This window comes from Tamandua tetradactyla, chromosome 5, assembly GCF_023851605.1.
Source record: "Tamandua tetradactyla isolate mTamTet1 chromosome 5, mTamTet1.pri, whole genome shotgun sequence".
Lineage (NCBI taxonomy): Eukaryota > Metazoa > Chordata > Mammalia > Pilosa > Myrmecophagidae > Tamandua > Tamandua tetradactyla.
Window position 1 is genome coordinate 100,576,545 of NC_135331.1, and position 18,781 is coordinate 100,595,325.

Sequence of the window (18,781 nt, forward strand, 5' to 3'; positions counted from 1 at the left end):
CCGGGGCGCAGCGCGCAGGCGGTGGCAAAGAGACGGCGGAGCGGGCCGAGTGCGGCCGAGCAAAGCCGGGGCCGGAGCGGGGCCGCAGGAGCCGGGCTGGGTCCGGACGGGCCGAGATGCCCTATAAACTGAAGAAGGAGAAGGTGAGCGTGGTCCTTTCCCCCGCGCCTCCGCCTTGGGGCCTGCGCGGAGCTCTGGGAGGGGCCCGAGCCAGGCCCGGGACAGCCCAGACTGACCCTCCCGTCTGGCCCCCGCAGGACTCCCCGGTCCAGCCTGTCGCCCCGCGGCTCGCAGCACCACCAGCCTGTGCCGCAGCTGGGACAGCTCCCCTACCTTGGCCGGAACCCATTCCTCTCAAATACACCTCCCACTCTTCCTCCTGCCTCCTATCCCCGGCCCCGGGTAACCTCCTCCCTCCAGATCTGCCCCACTCCCAGGTCACTCCCTTGCTTTTTCGCCCCCGCCCCTTCCTCCCAACCTTCCCCCTCCGCCCCACACCCGTTAGGGACAGCCCCACTCATCTGAGAAAGCACCTCGCTCCAGATCTACCCCCTCCCCCTTGCAGAGCCCCTTCCCTTCTCTTTTCACCGCCTAGATGGCCTCCTTCTCTCTCTGCGCCAAGCCCCCTGACCCAGGAGGCAGGTTTCTCTCTCTTCCACCCGAATCTGGACTAGGCCCCTCCCTCTAGTTCTTCACACACAAACTTGTGAGCCCTTCCTTCTGTGGATGGAGCCTCAGAACGTCAGCACTGGAAACGACTTCTCAGCACCGGCAGTCCAGCCTCTAGTGGGACAGATGAGGGGACTGAGGTCCTGGGATGGGACTTGTCCAAGGTCACACAGACTGCCGGAAGCAGAGCTGCAGTATCGGGTCTCCTGACCTAAAGCCCCCCACTCCCAACCCCAGCAGTTATCAACTGGCTCCCAGATTCATCCTAGACTAGTCATCCTTTCTAATCTGAGCAGGCGCCTCCCCTTATTCCTAATCCTAGGATAACCTTTGCATTTTTAATTTTTGCAGCAGTGCTGGATTTCTGTCTTTCCTGGGTCACACTGTTCTCAAATCAGGAATCGGTCTCAAAGTCAGATTAGTTTTCCTTCTTACCCCCATGGGTCAGCCACCCGTGGACACCCATGCCTTTGTCATGGTGTCTTGACACAAGCCATTTCTTGATGTTGCCTTCTTCCACCTTCCTCTTCTTGAGCCATATCACCTTTCCCTCTTCCTCATCCCTGCTTTTTTCTACCCTCTGTTTCCTGCTGTTGCTGTTGGTCTGACTCAGAGGTGTGGTTCCTTTGAGGTACAGACTCACACAGAGGATGCTAGAATACCAGTTCCAGCCACCCCCAGCTTCTCCTCCCCTGGGACCGGCCCCTCATGGTGGGGCTGGCTCTGGCCTGGTGTTCTGGCTGCCCGCTTTATGACCCCAGAGGTGTATTGCTTTCATTTGCTTTCTGATTGGATTGGCTAAGTTGCTAGGCTGCCATCTCTAGGACCTTATCAATCAAACTCTATCCTGGGGCTATTGGAGATTTGCCAGGCAGCTGTGATTCTGGGTTGTCCCCATAACCTCTTGGCCTGAGGTTTGGAATATGGGTTTGGTGATAGTATAATAGCTACTAAACCTCCTGGGGTGCTAGCTGGGCAGGATTGTGTGCCCCTGTCCTTGGGGAGTGGGCATGCAAGGTGATTGGGGCAGCTTAGCTGTAGATGATGCACATAAAGGTCAGCCACACTAGGGGCTCCTTCAAGGAATGTGGAAGGGAGCAGAACTCAGTTGAGGTCCCCGCCATTGATAGCTTTTACTCTGATGGAGCAGATACTGTCCTTTCCACAGAGAGCTGTTGCCTACTGGATAATTGAAAAGAAGAAAAAGTCTTAATTAGACTTGTGAGGGCCACGGTATAAGTATTTGATTGAGAAAGGGTGTTGGGATCAGGTGCATGCAGCCAGGCATAACGCTGATTCCCTTTCAGGTTTAACTTTCAGCTTGATTTTTGGCTGCATTTGGCCTCCTTCAATAGTTGGTAAGTCCTGAGGGAGGAGGGAGGTAAAAATGAGACTGAGGTTTGCCTGGATGAGGCTGGGCAGAAAGAGTGGCCAGTGAGTAGAGGATCTTCATTGCTCACACATCACTTCTCCTCTCTCCTTCATCTCTCCTAGTCTCAATCCTGGCCATCCTTACAGTCTCCTCCCTAAAGTCTTGTCAGTCTTCAGTTGGGAGTGAACTCTCCCTCATCCCCTCGATTTGCAGAACACTTGATAGGCAGCTTATGGACTGGAATTTATTGTGGACAAATTTTTTCTTCCCCCTTGAGATAAACACCATTTTGGTTTTAGCATCTCCCTTGCACACAGTAGGCTGTATGTGGATAGGTGCTGAGTCAGTCTTGGGGAGATTTTCATCCCTCCCCTTCCCTCTTTTTCTGACCTGGGATTTCTCTTATTTAGGTTCCTGGGTAGAGTATCCCTGTTCCCTCCCATTTTCTTCTTGTTCATAATAACAATAATAGTGACCAACCTTTAGAGTTCTTACATGCCAGGCACTCTGTAAGGGAGGTAGGAACTGTGTATGTCACCGTTTAATGGATGAGGAAACTGAGGCTCAGGGAGGCTAGTTAACTTGCCCATGATTATACAGCTAGGAAAAGTTGGACCCAGAACATAAGGCTGACTCCCAAACCCATTTTTTTAAAACCATGGGGCTCCCCAGCACTTGTGCATGGCCAGGCTGAAGTACATACATACCTGTTTCCAAGACCCAGGAAACAAGGGTGACAGGCCTAGTTTCCCCACATGCACACACACTCACTCCCACACTCACCCTGCTTCAAGGGCAGCAAGAATATCTCTTAGGTACCTTCCCTGAGGGATACGTCTGAGGCATTGTGGTAAGTGCCTAAGGTTGGTGGAGGGGGACAATAAAGAATAAGGAGCTTATGATCAAGTAGAGAAAAAGAGAAATCAAACGTGTGTGCAGATGGGTCAGCCCTGTTGGAGAAGCCCATGACTGGGGGATGTGCAGACAATCACCCCAGTGTCATGTTCTGTCTACATCCACCCCATCCTATTCTTTTCCTACATACCCCATGCTTGGAGCAACTTTTTGGCACCTTGATGAGGAGTAAGTGTAACCAGGCTGGTCTGTAAATAGTGGGAGAGTGCTCAGGCCAAAGAAAGAATGCCTTCCCGCTCATGCAACTGCATCAAGCAGCGCTGCGCCTGGGGATGGCTTTCTTCCTTCTGCCTCTACGAAGCCTCCCCCCTACTCCAGCCCACACACAGCTCTCTTCTCCCTGGAATCCTTTTGCCCCCATAGTCAGAATCACTTGATTTAATCCTTCTTCTCACTGGAGGCCCTCAGGTGCTGTCGAACTGCAGGATCTCAGAGCTGGAAGTGATTTCCAAGATCTTCTAACCCAGTTCTCATTTAAGGTGACTCCCTTTTGCACCATCCCTTAGGGGAGGCCAACTAGCCTCTGTCTGAGTGCTCCTGGGGTTTGGGAGCTTTCAGCCTCACAAGGTAGCCAGTTTCTGTGCAGCTGCCATGAGAAAATTCCTCCTTGTCTGGAGTCTCAACTTGTCTTTCTGCAAGCTCAGCCCATCGCTCTTGAGCCTCTGGATCCATATGGATGAAGTTGCATCTTTAGTCCACATAGCAGCCCTTCATTTGTTTGTGGAGATCCATCTTGCCCCCCTGCCCCCCCCCCCCCCCACATGACTCTTCCCTTCCATTGTCAACTATCCCAGTTCCTGCAGCTGTTGCTTTGCTGGACTTGCTTTTGAATCCACTCCCAGAATGGGTTGCATTTCCCCTGAAGAACTAGGATTTGTCCTGCCCCTCCCAAAATCTGATGCTCAGGACTGAGCCAGATCCTCCAGGGATGACCCTGTCCATGCCAAAGAAAGGGGCACGTCCATGTCCCCCACTTGCCAAGCACCTGGTGCACAGTGGGCACCCTGGCACATGGATGATTGGTGTTGAGTGTGCAGTCAGATCTCAATCCCCAAGTCTTTTTCACATTTTCCTCATGTTCCTGTGCAATTGCTTATTTTGGCCCAAAGCATAGGAAGAGATGCTGGGTAGTGCAAGGTTGTGAGCCAGCTGCCAGATTTCCAAGAGTCACTTCAGACCAGTAATCACTCTTTGTTGGAACTCAGGGCTTTACCCCCATCCCCATTCTAGTACTTGTTGATGGAGGCTCTTTGCATTTTGGGTGGAACAATTCTTGTACCTGGTAGCACTCCTGGGCTCCCTGATGAAATACCAATAGCATATCTAGATTGGGTGCTATTTGTGATACCCAAAAACTGCCTTCAAAACTTTCCAGATGGTCCTGAGGGGAGAGGTGATTCTCACCCCTCCAGCATGAAATCCTTAGGTGTACTTCTGACCATTTCAGCCAGAAGCCAATCTGAGCAGCTTGCTCCTTGATGCTTTTCCCTTAAGACTCCTAACCCTATTTCTTACCTGATAGAAGGCCCTCCCAGGCCCTAACTCACGTATCGGCCTTGTGAGATGAAAGTATTATCATGCTGAATTACTGTGTTAGGGATGTCTTTCTAACCAGATTCTAAACTCCTTGGAGAGACTGAACCTCCCTTTTTGTACCCCCCCCCCCCCCCCAGGGCTAGGCACATGAGAGGTCCTCAAGGATTCTGACTGAATGATTGAGTTGGACAGAAGATATTTGCAACAAAGATCTATGGGGTTCGGTCTAGATCTCTTCCTTTGTCTGGCATCTGCTAATCCTACCTCCATCTTCCCCTTCAGGAGCCCCCCAAACTTGCCAAAGGCACGGCGAAGCCCAGCAGCTCGGGCAAAGATGCTGGAGGCGAGAACACCGAGGAGGTAAGGACTGTGGCACAGCTTCAACTCATTGATAGCTAGTGGAGTAAGGGATGGGGTGGGAGGCAGAAGTCATCCAGGCAGAAGGAAAGGAGGGAGGGAATATTAATTTATCTCCCTTAGCCTGAGAGAGATGAGGACAACTCATTCAGACTGCCCTCAGGCAGGATTTCCCTTTGGCTTGGTGTAGCCCAAAGAAACCCTCCAGTTCTTTAAAATTCCCCAGAGTCATTTCTTTTTCTACCAATACTGAGTGTTAAGAGTTTCTTTTTCTTATGGCAAAAAGTTGCGGGGAGCAGGGTTCTGGGGAGAAGAGAAAAAGCACATGGGTAACTGATGGGGTGACGAGTGACTGGCATGGCTCTGAGCGGGACAGGGTTGGGAATGGCTGTTGCCCCTAAGGCAGGAGTTGCTGTGTGGGCCTCAAGCAAGTGGGAGCTCCAGCAGTACCGTCATGAGCAGAGGTCAGTGCAGCTTAGCAATCTAGGGCTGTAAAGCAATAAACAAGCCGAGAGAGCACCCAAGGGTGGAGGGATTTAAAGACATCCTGCATATGTCCTTCATATGTCCCTGAAGTTTGGGGGTGTGCCCCATGAGATGGTCTGGATGGAGAATGATCTTGGGAATGTGTTGCCTGAGCACCCAAGCTAACTAGAAGCTGGTGATTCTTGGTTTCTCTGTTTCTTCCTTCCTGCTCTGTAAACCTTTTAGAGGGACGGAGAACAGTAAACAGTTCTCTCATGGGCAGGCCTTGTGTTTTTAGTTTGTTTGTTTTTCTTTTTACAGAAGAGACTGATTAACAAGTGTTTGGGATTCAGACTTTTCTGGGTACTCCTGCTCCCTATCACTTTTGAAGAGATCAAAGCACTTTCACATCTGTGACCATCTTTTTAGGACTCATTTGAGCAATCAGAAGGAGCAGGATAGGTTTTCCCCACTTTATAAGGCATGGAGGTTGAGGACCGCAACAGATAAATTACTCCTTTCTCTAGACTTACACAATAATCTGAGCGTATCTCTAGAATCGTCCTTATCACTTGGTGTTGTAACCCTTTGTTCCCACATGTGTCTCTCCTACCAGACTGTGACCTTTGAGAGAAGGAGCTGTGTTACTCTGCATTGCTTCTTCTTCACGCCTGTGTGCCCAGAAGCTTGTTCATAGCAGGTCCGCAGTAAATGCCCTTGGGGAACACACCCTCTGAGTAACTCCAAGGGGTGTCATTCCCTTTAGGAATGACATTTGTGGGACTGGCAGGGAAGGTGGTGGGAGCTAGCAACTGACATTCAGAGCAGCACGAAGGACTTAGAAACAGGATTTAAAGGGAGAGAAAGGAGTGTTTAGCTGGCTCTTCCTACCCTTTGCCTAAGTAACTCCTACTTCGGTTAATAGACTGATTGGATAAATCATTTCCTCAAGGCAGCCTTCCTTGACCACTATCTCCCCATCCCCAAGATACGGTCAGCAGCCCTGTTATTTGTTCTGGAACCTGGTACCACTCCATGGTAGCACTTAACAACGGCTGTAATTAAACAGTTCGTGTGAATTCATTGTTGACTGGCCGCCTTCTGTGTTAGTATGTGAATTCCATAAGGCCAGGCACAAGGGAGGTCCCAGGATTTGAGGGGATTAGAGAGTGAATGAGTGAACTGATGAATGAATAAATGAGCAAACTTCAGATTAGAGCTGTAAGGGAATTTACAGTCTAACTCTCTCCTTTCATAGATGGGAAAATACATGCTCAGACAGGTTAAGCAACTGCTATGCTGTCACCATTTTCTTTTGGGCATATCTGTTTATGGCAGAGGTTCCGTTTCAAGCCCTCTAGAAAAGGAGAGTGTTATGTTCACCTTAGGTTCCATCTTGTGAAAAGTTACTCAGCTCTCCCCTCTGAGGCAGCTGCAGTAATTCTAATCTTAACTTTCCAGAAACCTACCCATTTGGCCCCAGGCAGGGGGATGCTGGAAAGGTTGGGGGCCAGGCTCAGGTCATCAGAAGCTCTTTAGCTCAGTGTTTCCCTTGCCCTCTTTCAGTCCAGAATTTTGGGCTTTTCCAGCCAAATTCACCCTATGTCAGACATTTGCCAGAGCTTCTCCAGTTGATCCTAACAATAATAGCAGCTCACGTTTATTTTATTGAGCAGTTACTATGTGCCAGACTCTGTGCAAAATACTTATCATGCATCATCTCGTTTAATCACAACACTCCACTAAGGTCATACAGTTAATATCACTCCCCATTTCACAGATGAAACTGAAGCTCAGAGATGTTAAATAGCTTTTACTCAGCAAGTAAATGGCACAGCTGGAATTCAGCCCAGATCTTTGTGGCTCCGGAGCTAGTACTCTTGTGTCCTTAATGTCATATTCTGGCTCTGAAATTCTGGAGGAGAATCTTAGAACTGAAAGGATCCTCAGGAGATAAGGTCAGACTCACTGTGACCCGCCTATCCAGGAAAGAGTGTTTTCAGAGAAAGCAGTTCAGTGTTGCTGACTCTTCATGTGCTATTACCAGTGCTGCGTTCTGGGAGTGGGTGCAGAGGAAGGAAGAAATTACCCCAATCTTTACTACTTCAGCCTGTCCTTCCTGTAACCAGATATGTTGCCCTAAAAACATTTTTGGTATTATCAGCCCTCTACTTAAAAACCTGTTGGTATCTTATTGCTTACAAGTTAAAATCAAATCCAAACTTGCTTGCTGGCTGCGCTGGCTCCACCCCATTCTTCTAGCACCTATCCTGCTTCTTGTCCCACTGAACTTCCTATCTTTGGATATGACAAACCCTTTTTATGACTCAGGGCCCTTATTGATGCGGTTCCGCTGGCCAAGAATACTTTATTTCTCTCCTTTCTTTCTTTGCCACCTACACTCACATGTATGCTTTAAGACTCAAATCAAATGCCACCTCTTCAGGGAAGTCTTCCCTATTCATGCAGGCAGAATTTGTAGCTCAGCCATCCATTTTTCCTTATCCTTTGTAGCTGTTCTTGCATTTCCCTTGTCCTATCAGCTGCTTTTATATCTGTCTCACTCATTGGAGTGTGAGCTCTATAAGGGCAAAAGCCATGTATTATTCGCCTTTTTACCTCTAATGCTTAGCATGATGTTTATTGAATAAATGAAGGAAGGAATTAAGTGCAGCTAGATGGAGTTCTTGATGTCAGTAAGGGAGAGGATGCCCCTGTGATTCTCAGATTTTAAACTAAAGTGGTCTTTATGTATTAGGCTAGTTAATTAATTATGCAAAAGAGATAGCATTTAGTCTGCAATTTTTACTGTTGATTTTATCTTTCAGTTCTTTCTTTCAGTACTTTCTGTAGTGCTTAAATTACATTTTTATTTCCTACTTTATTTATGTTTAATGCTTGGATTTAATAAGTGACTGTGTTAGGTTCAGGTTTGACCAGGATTATTACAGAGTGGTTAAGTTTAGTTGAAATCTCCTGGGTGTGAATTTTGGTGCTTATATTAGTTTTCTGAGGCTGCTATAATAAATCACCACAAGCTGATGGCTTAAAGCAACAGAAATGTATTCTCTTGCTGTTCTGGAGACCAGAGGTCTGAAATCAAATTGACAGGGTCGCGCTCTCTCTGAAGGCTCTAGGGGAGAATCCTTCCTTGCCTCTTCCAGCTTCTGGTCACTCCAGGCATTCCTTGGCTTATAGCAACATCACTAATCTCTGCCTCTGTCTTCACAAGGCCTTCTCCTCTGTGTTTTCAAGTCTTTGGGTATCTTCCTCTGCTTATTAAGTATTCTAGACATTGTTTTTAGGACCTACCCAGACAATCCAGGATGATGTCATCTCGAGATCTGTAACTTAATGACCTCTGCAAAGAACCTTTTTCCAAATAATGCCACATTCACAGGTTCTGGGTAGATATATCTTTTGGGGCCACCATTCAACCTAGTGCAGTGCTTAAATTCAAAGTGCCACTTAATTGCTGGAGGCCAGAATCTAGGAAGGCTTCTGGGAATATGGATCTTCTTGAGAGTTTAGAACTGGAAGGAAAAAGTTCTTCAGGCAGGGGACATGGTCACTAGAGTCTCAGAAGTGGGAATGGGCAGGATGTAATAGGAGATAGAGGACAAATTGGTCAGGTCACCTTTGGTCAGCTGCTCTGATGGTTATAGAGGGTTCTCTGGGAACGTATCTGCCTCCCACCTCCACCCCAGGCCACTGGAGAAGTTGGAGGTTAAAACTTTGAGGAGAAAGGGTTGACCATGAAATAAGTTGCTGGCATGTCCCTATGTCTCCCTTCTGATATGCTTGCTGAATCCTCACAAAGATTCACAGTCCCAGGTATGCCTCATTGGGCCTCGGCAGCTGGGGGTTTTTCTGGTTGAGGTAGCTGTCTCTCACATACCTCTAGTGTTTGAAGCCTGGGAGCCAGCAGTTGTTCTAGAAGCAGGGTAGTCCGGGGAAGACTGGAGCAGGCTAAGCCTGCTCAGCTGCCCTTGGGCCCCTCCAACCTTCAACAGTTCAATTCCAGTGTGGAATTGAGGCACCAACTCATCAGGGTTTTTTTTTTTAACCTTATTTTTCAGCTCTGCAGCCCTCTGTTCTCTTGAGACCTTGCTAGAAGAACAATTAGGAAATTACTGATCTAGTCCATCCCCCTTCTTGTTAGCAAAGAAAAATTGAGGCCTTGCTTTTCCTTGGATGTCCCCTCAGTTTATCTGAGGTGCTCTGTGTTTGCCTCTTATCTGGATGGAGAGAGACATTCTTCACTCTGCTCCTGAGGGTGGAAGAGGAAAGGAAGGGCCTCTGGGAGGGGCCTGGGCAGGAACTCACAACCTTGACAGCCCTTTATGTGCCAGTGTTGGGAGAGCCTAAGGGAAACTAGGGTCCCTGATTCTGCTAGGTGGGGGCAGTGACACACGAACAGATAAATAACTGAGTAAGAGGTGTCGCTGGGGGGTGTGTGATCACAGAGCCAATAGAACAGACAAGGAGTGTCAGCAGATCATGGGGCGAGGAATACCAAGGACTGGAGTGACCCCAGAAGGCTTTTTGGAAGACTTAAGCTGGGTCTGGAAGATGCAGTGCTTTCCTGGATCTCCCATTTTAAAACAAGGAGTATAAGAGATTCAGAGTTGCTTTTGAGGTATACTAGTTTCAGGAATTTTCCAGGTTGCATTCCTAGAATCTGGGGATGGGAAATAATAATGATAATAATAAAGAAAACTCTTAAAAAGCACTTTTTGTGTACCATGCATATGTGCCTTATTAGAACCCTATGAGGTTCTAATAAAAAGGTAGTTATCATTCCCATTTTGCAGATGAGACAACTCAGGCACAGTGAAGCTATATGTTTTTCTGAAGGTCACTCAGCTAATAAGTCTGGCTTGAGCGTGTGCTCTTGACTGCTAAGCTCCATGGATAAGACTGGTTGTTTCTAAGGCCAGGAAATGGAAACCTGAAGCAGAGGAGGGTCTGGGTACACAAGCAGCTCTGGCCCTCCCAACCTTCTACCTCTTCTCCATCCTCCGCCCCCCCCCCCCCCCCACTGAGACATAAATCTACCATATGCAGACCCCAGAATCCAGTGCGCCTTGCACTGTCTAAGCAAAATTTCCTGGCTGAGCACTGATAACAGGAAGAAAGACATGACAGTCTGCTTTAGCCATACTTCCTTGTATTCCCCTAGTTACAATGGTGTCTGGGGCTGTTTCAGAGGAAAGGGCAAGACGGCCAAAGTGCCCCCAGGACCTCCCCAGGATGGACCCAGAAAAGTCACAAAACCCAACATAATTGTTCTATACAAAATTCAGAGTGCATGAAGGAAACAATTTCTGCCTTCTTTCCTTCCCCCATTCCAGAGACACTCAAATTCTCCCATTCTTATAGCAAAGAGTAAGATAAGTCTGAGTGTGGAGTGGGGGCTGGAGAGGATGTGGAGATGGGGAGCATGAGGGCAAGAGGCCACCTTTTTCTGTGGTATGAGCATGGTGGAAATAGCTGGACACCTCCAGGCCTAGGCTAGTCTCTCCTAGCAGGGTGTTGCCTGGTAGTCCAGGAGCACCTGAGAGTGGACATTCCTGTGTTTAGGCTTCTGAAAATGGGATTTGCAGGGCTCCAGCACCAGTATCTGGGAGGAAGTAAAGGGGTAGCTTTTAAAAGTTAGCTGTAGCTGTCTGTTTATAACCTGGTCATTCCCAGAAACTTCAGGTATTTATATGATGCCTGAGACTCAAGAGTTAGAGCTCTGAAGCTATGAAAGTCAGTAGTACCCCATATAGCAACTGTTTAAAAAGTTGAAAAAGTGATCAGACTTCGATAGAGACATGAATGAAACTGATCTGGATAGGACTAAGTTAAATCAGTTTAATAAAATAAAAGATAATATCATCCGTATTTTAAAACTTCAACTTCTGTATGAGACCAAAGGGAGAGATGTTTATTTGATGCAAAATTTGTATTTTGGGTAGTGCATTTCCTAATTTAACTTGTATGGTCAGTTTAGTTGAACACCATAAGTACATGGAATAATGAATAGGGCGTGAGCTCTTGTTGGTTTGTCCAGGTTAGTGTGATGCCCCAATATATCCCAGAGTAATTTGGGCAGTGAATAAAGAAGTATTTGCAAGGTCCCCTTGGGGGACTGGGGAGAAAGGAGGAAATATTCAACTTCCCCATTAGGAGAATTCCTGATTCTTGCAAGCAGTTGGACAACAAAATCAATAGGCTGAGCCTTCAATCTTGGGGTTTGCCCCTATGAAACTTATTCCAACACAGGTTAGGCCAAGCTTACTTAAAATTAGGCCTAAGAGGGTGCACACATGGTTCAGTGGTAGAATGCTCACCTTCCATGTTGGAGACCTGGGTTCAATTCCCAGACCATGCACCTAAAAAAAAAAATTAGGCCTAAGAGTCACCCCCAGAGAACCTCTTTTGTGGCTCAGATGTAGCCTCTCTCTCTAAGCCAACTCGGCAGGTGAACTCACTGCCCTCCACCCCTGCATGGGACATGCCTCCCAGGGGTGTAAATCTCCCTGGCAACGTGGGACAGAAATCCTGGGATGACCAGAACCCAACATCAAGGGATTGAGAAAACCTTCTTGACCAAAAGGGGGAAGAGAGAAATGAGACAAAATGAAGTTTCAGTGGCTGAAAGATTTCAGACAGAGTTGAGAGGTTATCCTGGAGGTTATTCTTATGCATTTATAGATATCCTCTTTTAGTTTATGGTGTATTGAAATGGATGGAGGGAAGTACCTGAAACTGTTGAGCTGTATTTCAGTAGTCTTGATTCTTGAAGACAATTGTATAACGATAAGTTTTACACAAATGTTAAAATAAATTTAGTTTGAAATGCTAGTGATAAATGAAAGCGAGGGGTAAGGGGCATGGTATGTATAATCTTTTTTTTTTCTGTTATCGTTTTATTTCTTTTTCTGTTGTCTTTTTATCTCTTTTTCTAAATCGATGCAAATGTTCTAAGAAATGATGAATATGCAACTATGTGATGATATTAAGAATTACTGATTATATATGTAGAATGGAATGATATGTTAATATTTTTGTTAATTTTTTAATTTAATAAATAAAAAAATAAGTTTTACAATGTGACTGTGAAATTATAAAAACCTTGTCTCTGTTGTTCCTTTTATACAAGGTATGGACAGATGAGTAAAAAATATGAATTAAAAAATAAATAAATAATAGGAGAGACAAAAGGTAAAATAAGTTGGTCCCTCTCGCTGACCAACAGTATTTCAGTCTACCCAATTTTTACCCTTTATCTCCCTCTCTATTATTTTTATTTTCTTTCAACTCATCTGTCCATACCCTGGATAAAAGAAGCATCAGATACAAGGTTGTCACAATCACATAGTCATATTGTAAAAGCTATATACTTAGTTATAGAGTCCTCTTCAAGAAACAAGGCTATTGGAATGCAGTTCAACAGTTTCAGGTATTTCCCTCTAGCCATTCCAATACACCATAAACTAAATATATATATATATATATATATATATTTATATATATATATTTATATATATTTATATATATATTTATATATTTATATATATATATTTATATATATATATATAATGCATAAGAGTAACCTCCAGGATAACCTCTTGACTCTGCTTGAAATCTCTCAGCCACTGGGACTTTATTTTGTCTCATTCCTCTCATCTCCCTTTTGGTCAAGACGGCTATCACATCCCCATGATGCAGGTCTCAGCTCATCGCCAGGAGTCAGGTCCCACATTGCCAGGGAGAGTTATACCCCTGGGAGTCATGTTCCATGAGGCAGGGGAAGGCAATGAGTTCACCTGCTGAGTTGGCTTAGAGAGAGAGAGGCCACAGTTGAGCAACAAAAGAGGTTCTGTGGGGGTGACTCTTAGACATAATTATCAGTAGGCTTAGCTTCTCCTTTGCAGGAATAAACTTCATGGGGGGAGCGCCAAGATTGAGGGCTCAGCTTATGGAACTGGTTGTCCCCACTGCTTTTGAGAATATCAGGAATTCCCCAGATGAGGAAGTTGAATATTTCCTCCTTTCTCCCCAGTCCTCCAAGGGGATTTTGCAAATACTTTTTTATTCTTTGCCCAATTTACTCTGGGATATATCCGGGCATCACACTAACCTATACCAACCAACAAGATCTCGTGCCCTATTTAAGATTCCATGTAATTATGGTGTTCAAGTAAATTGACCATACAAGTTAAATGAAATAAGGTGTTATCCTAAATATAAATTTTGCACCAAATAAACATCTCTCCCTTTGGTCTCTCCCAGAGTCAACCCTTAGCTCTTTCCTCTGAGTTTGACTTCTGTATTTCTAAATAAGATTCTAAGAATCTCTTGCTGCTTTCATTTTTTTTTTTTTTTTTTAAGATTTGGACCTCATCTGTTGACATTCTGTTATAGAAAAATGAAGGCTTCAACTATCTTATACACCCACACAGATATCTTCCCTACTCCCAAAATACTTATCACCAATTTTGGGTAAATTACTTTGACTAGGTAAATATTTTACACAGCTGAACATTGAATGATTACATTTATCTTGTAGTTTTCATAAATATAATTTAAACTCCATAATATTCCATTTACTTAAAAAGATTTTTTTTCTATTATAGTGTAAAAAATGCACACAAAGCATTTTTATACTTAGACCTTTTCTTGGATTCAATTTCTAGAAGTTAAATTGCTGTGACATGGGAACAATTTCTTTGACCTTTTAATTGAAGAATGTTACACATACAGTTAAGGAGGTGAAGTACAGCAATCTTAGGTGTCCTGCTGCATGGATTTTACATGTGCATACACACCAAGTAACCACCTCCCATATTCTGTCTGAATATAGAATGTTTCCATCACTCAGAAGTTTCCTCATACCCCTTCTCGGTCAATATCTGCATACCCTGCCACCCCCCTGGGCAAGATAACTACTTGTCTGACTTCTCTCACCATCAATTAGTTTTGCCTGTTATTGAACTAGAATGAATGTTTGGAGGCTATTGATGCTCAGACAGTGAGCATCAGTTGGGGAGCCACTTCTTGACTACTCCCTTCCCAGAGTCATAGTCCATAGTTATCCTTCTGCCTCTGGCCTTAGCTCCCTCACGGCAGGAAACACTGCTACCCGCCCAGACCTATACAGGCATCAAAGGAGTGGGGTGGGCAGTGGCCCAGGCCCGTGGTGGGAGGCAGTATCTTGGGGAGTAGACTTCAAGGAGTTACTTGTTTGACCAGGCCCAGCCGCAGCCGCAGCCACAGCCTCAGCCCCAGCCCCCATCATCCAACAAGCGTCCCAGCAATAGCACGCCACCCCCCACGCAGCTAAGCAAAATAAAGTATTCAGGGGGACCCCAGATTGTCAAGAAGGAGCGGCGGCAGAGCTCCTCCCGTTTTAACCTCAGCAAGAACCGGGAGCTACAGAAGCTTCCTGCCCTGAAAGGTACGTGGAAATGGGCAAGGGGCTAGTGCAGTAGGCCTTGGGGGCACTGGGCATTGACAGAATAGAGGTTTGGGGAGAATTGGGGAGAAGGAAATTCCAGAGAATGTGAGGGGGAGTTCCACTAGACTAAAGGTGCTAGGGGAACAGGATGGTGGCAGACTGGGGTGAAGGAAAATCCTTAAGGCAAGAAGGGGATCACAGTGAAAAACTGGGGAGGAGAACCTGACTTTTGGGGCCCCCCACAGATTCGCCAACCCAGGAACGGGAGGAGCTGTTTATCCAGAAGCTCCGCCAGTGCTGCGTCCTCTTTGACTTTGTGTCAGACCCCCTCAGTGACCTCAAATTCAAAGAGGTGAAGCGAGCAGGACTCAACGAGATGGTGGAGTACATCACCCATAGCCGGGATGTTGTCACAGAGGCCATTTACCCTGAGGCTGTCACCATGGTGGGCACAGGGAAAGGGGAAGTGGGGCAGGGGCGGAGGCCCTGGACAAGGCCAATGGAGTTCGAACCTAGACACTACTCCTCAGTTTTCAGTGAACCTCTTTCGGACGCTGCCACCTTCATCAAATCCCACTGGGGCCGAGTTTGACCCAGAAGAAGATGAGCCCACCCTGGAAGCTGCCTGGCCACATCTCCAGGTACCAGGGCAAGGGAGCAGGTTGGTTGGATCTGGCTGCAGGGAATGGGGAGCATCTCTCAGCTCTTGGGGAATACCCTCTGTTCCTTTCTCCTCACAGCTTGTATACGAGTTCTTCTTACGTTTCCTTGAGTCTCCTGATTTCCAGCCAAACATAGCCAAGAAGTACATTGACCAGAAGTTTGTCCTTGCTGTGAGTTCCTGAAGTTCCTATCTTTCCCCGTTCCTTCCATTCCATGAACTCTAGCCTGCCCCCTGTGCCAGATGGTCTTTCTCTTTATGCTAAACATATTAGGTTTCAGTTGCGTCTGGTGCAAGGAAATATGGGGTTGAGGATGGGGGCATTAAAAAGGTCTTACTTTGTGCCCTTATGACACTTGCAGCATAATGGAAGGAAACAAAAATAACAGTACCACTCCCCTCCCTCAACTGGAAAGACGTCACCAGACATCACCTTGGGTAGAGCAATATAATAATCACTCTGCTTCCCAAAGACTTGTTCCCACACCCCCACTTCAGAGAACTTCCAGGCTTCTCTTAGCTAGGACTATATCCAGCCCTGGCTCCCCTTGGCTCCTGCCTCACTCGCTACCTTTCCTTCCTCCCACTGCCAGCTCCTGGACCTGTTTGACAGTGAGGATCCTCGAGAACGGGACTTCCTCAAGACCATCTTGCATCGCATCTATGGCAAATTTTTGGGACTTCGGGCCTATATCCGTCGGCAGATCAACCATATCTTCTACAGGTGAGGCCAGGACTCCAAGTAGCAAAGCAATTCCCCACCCTTTGGAGGTGTGGTGAGAGAAGGGTGGGGGGTAGGGGTCTCTGCAGACAGGAGAATGCTGGATGGACATCAGGGGTTGTGTCAAGCTTACTTTCTCTTCTCTCAGGTTTATCTATGAGACGGAGCATCACAATGGGATTGCCGAGCTCCTGGAGATTCTAGGCAGGTGAGAGATGGCGTGGGGGCAAAGATGCCTGAAAAAGGTTGGGAGGATTGGTGCACTGAGCTTGGACCTGGCCCTTTGTTCCTAACGCACCTCCCTCCCTTAACGCTCAGCATCATCAATGGCTTTGCCCTGCCCCTTAAGGAAGAGCACAAGATGTTCCTCATTCGTGTCTTGCTTCCCCTTCACAAGGTCAAGTCCCTGAGTGTTTATCACCCTCAGGTGAGCTGCTTTCCTCCTGATAATGTCTGACTCAGGGAGTAGAGAAAGAGGAAGGGAAGATATTCCACTTGGGATAGGATGGCGGGAGAAGTAGGTGGGATAATTCCTTCCCGATACCTCCCTTACCATTCTGGGGTCTCATGTCTGCCACTGACCTTTCTGAGACATTCAGGGACCCGCACCTCACCTCCGTTCTACCTCAACCTTTTGCAGTTGGCATACTGTGTGGTACAATTCCTGGAGAAGGAGAGCAGTCTGACCGAGCCGGTAATTCCCCTTCCATGCCCCAGGGTCCACCTGTTAGTGCCATCAGGATCACTTGCCAGTCTGTATCTATTGAGCAGTGCCCTACCTAAATGGCTCTCAGGAGGGATTGGCGGGGTGAGGGAGGTAAAAACGCCTACTTTGGGCCTTTTCTGAAGGAAAAGCAAAACTCATGTACACACAGTAAATAACCCCAAGCCAGAGAAGCATGAGCAGTTAGCTCACTAGAATGTGGGAAAGGATGGAAAGGCTCTCTGGAGTAAGAGGCAGGTGTTGAGTAAGAATTTTACTATGTCCTTTCCCCACAGGTGATTGTGGGACTTCTCAAGTTCTGGCCTAAGACCCACAGCCCCAAGGAGGTGATGTTCCTGAATGAGCTGGAGGAGATTCTGGATGTCATTGAACCTTCAGAATTCAGCAAAGTAATGGAACCGCTCTTCCGCCAGCTTGCCAAGTGTGTCTCCAGCCCCCATTTCCAGGTGAGACCCAGATCCAGCACATCCCAGTTCTGGCTTCCAAGAAACTGAGGAGAGGGTCTTCAGGGAAGCAAACATACCCCTCCTGAGTCCCACCTCTCCCTACCAGGTGGCAGAGCGTGCTCTTTATTACTGGAACAACGAGTACATCATGAGCCTGATAAGTGACAATGCTGCCCGAGTCCTCCCCATCATGTTCCCTGCACTCTACCGGAACTCCAAAAGCCACTGGAATAAGTAGGGAGCTGGGTTGGTGCTGGGAGGTGGGAATCTGGTTCTGGAACATCTGAGGGTATGGAAGAACTAAAGAACCAGTGGTCTTGGTAGGGGAGGGGCCTACTGCATATGGACAGATCCTGTGAGGGTCTGACTGTTGGAGAGCAGAGGCTCTGATGTGAGAGAGCTCTGTGATAGCAAACTGCAGAGCAGTGCCGGCATTACACGATATTCTGTAGGTCACATTGCAGCTTTGGAGACATAATTCCATGCTGTGAGAAACTGATGTGATCCTCTTAGAGGATGTGTGTAAAGAATCCGTGTTGTAAAAGGCTTTCCCTCTGAAAGCAAACTCACTGTGGTGGAGACATGGGCTGCTGTGCTGTTGGGAGGCCATTAGAGTATGTTAAAGAGTGGGAAGTGCCTGGGTTCAGGTAAGGATGGGCAGATGGACCAATATTTGTAAAGACCTGAAAAGCCGATCACAAGTTACATGCCAGAGTTACACTGATTTGGCGAGCTCATCTTATACAGGGGTTAGTGAAATAGGAGCAGTAAAGGAGAAAGCTCTTAGCAGAGCACCTCCTAGGAGAACAAACTGGGGTTCTAGCTCTCAGGACAGGCTCTCGCCTCCCTTACTTCATCTTTCTTTCTGGTGGCAGGACGATCCATGGGCTGATCTACAATGCCCTGAAGCTGTTCATGGAGATGAATCAGAAGCTGTTTGATGACTGTACACAGCAGTACAAGGCGGAGAAGCAGAAGTGAGTTGTTGCTCCCTGGGGGACTTTCATCCTTGACCACCAGCTCCCTCTGTTTCTGTCAAGCCCACCACAATCCTACCTTTGCTCTTGGTACTGCTCCCCCAGGGGCCGATTCCGAATGAAGGAAAGAGAAGAGATGTGGCAAAAGATTGAGGAGCTTGCCCGGCTTAATCCCCAGGTGAGGTTTCCCTGCGATAGCCCCGAACTGAGAGGCCCATCTTGGACAGGGGGAGGGCTTATTTGAGGAGGAACAGGAGGCAGATAGTCTCTACAGTCTCTGGAGTGGCTCTTACCACTAGTCCATGCCTCCTCTCCCTCTCAGTATCCCATGTTCCGAGCTCCTCCACCACTGCCCCCTGTGTACTCGATGGAGACAGAGACCCCCACAGCAGAGGACATCCAGCTTCTGAAGAGGACGGTGGAGACAGAGGCTGTGCAGGTACAGGGCACTGCAGGTGGGGGGAGCAGAAATGAAAGGCAGCTCTGGAAG

The 18,781-nt window shown here is 47.1% G+C and overlaps 1 protein-coding gene across 1 annotated transcript in view; it reads left to right on the forward strand.

Annotated features, from left to right (window-relative positions):
- PPP2R5D (protein phosphatase 2 regulatory subunit B'delta) overlaps positions 1-18,781 on the forward strand; it is a 20,067-nt gene continuing 1,286 nt past the window's right edge. The window contains exons 1-15 of the mRNA XM_077161830.1: positions 1-143; positions 4,775-4,852; positions 14,558-14,762; positions 15,008-15,207; positions 15,293-15,403; positions 15,503-15,595; positions 16,017-16,147; positions 16,293-16,352; positions 16,463-16,571; positions 16,785-16,838; positions 17,144-17,314; positions 17,421-17,548; positions 18,190-18,291; positions 18,397-18,469; positions 18,614-18,730. Coding sequence (XP_077017945.1) covers positions 117-143; positions 4,775-4,852; positions 14,558-14,762; positions 15,008-15,207; positions 15,293-15,403; positions 15,503-15,595; positions 16,017-16,147; positions 16,293-16,352; positions 16,463-16,571; positions 16,785-16,838; positions 17,144-17,314; positions 17,421-17,548; positions 18,190-18,291; positions 18,397-18,469; positions 18,614-18,730 — 1,659 coding nt within the window. The 5' untranslated portion in view covers positions 1-116. The remainder of the gene's footprint in view (positions 144-4,774; positions 4,853-14,557; positions 14,763-15,007; positions 15,208-15,292; positions 15,404-15,502; positions 15,596-16,016; positions 16,148-16,292; positions 16,353-16,462; positions 16,572-16,784; positions 16,839-17,143; positions 17,315-17,420; positions 17,549-18,189; positions 18,292-18,396; positions 18,470-18,613; positions 18,731-18,781) is intronic.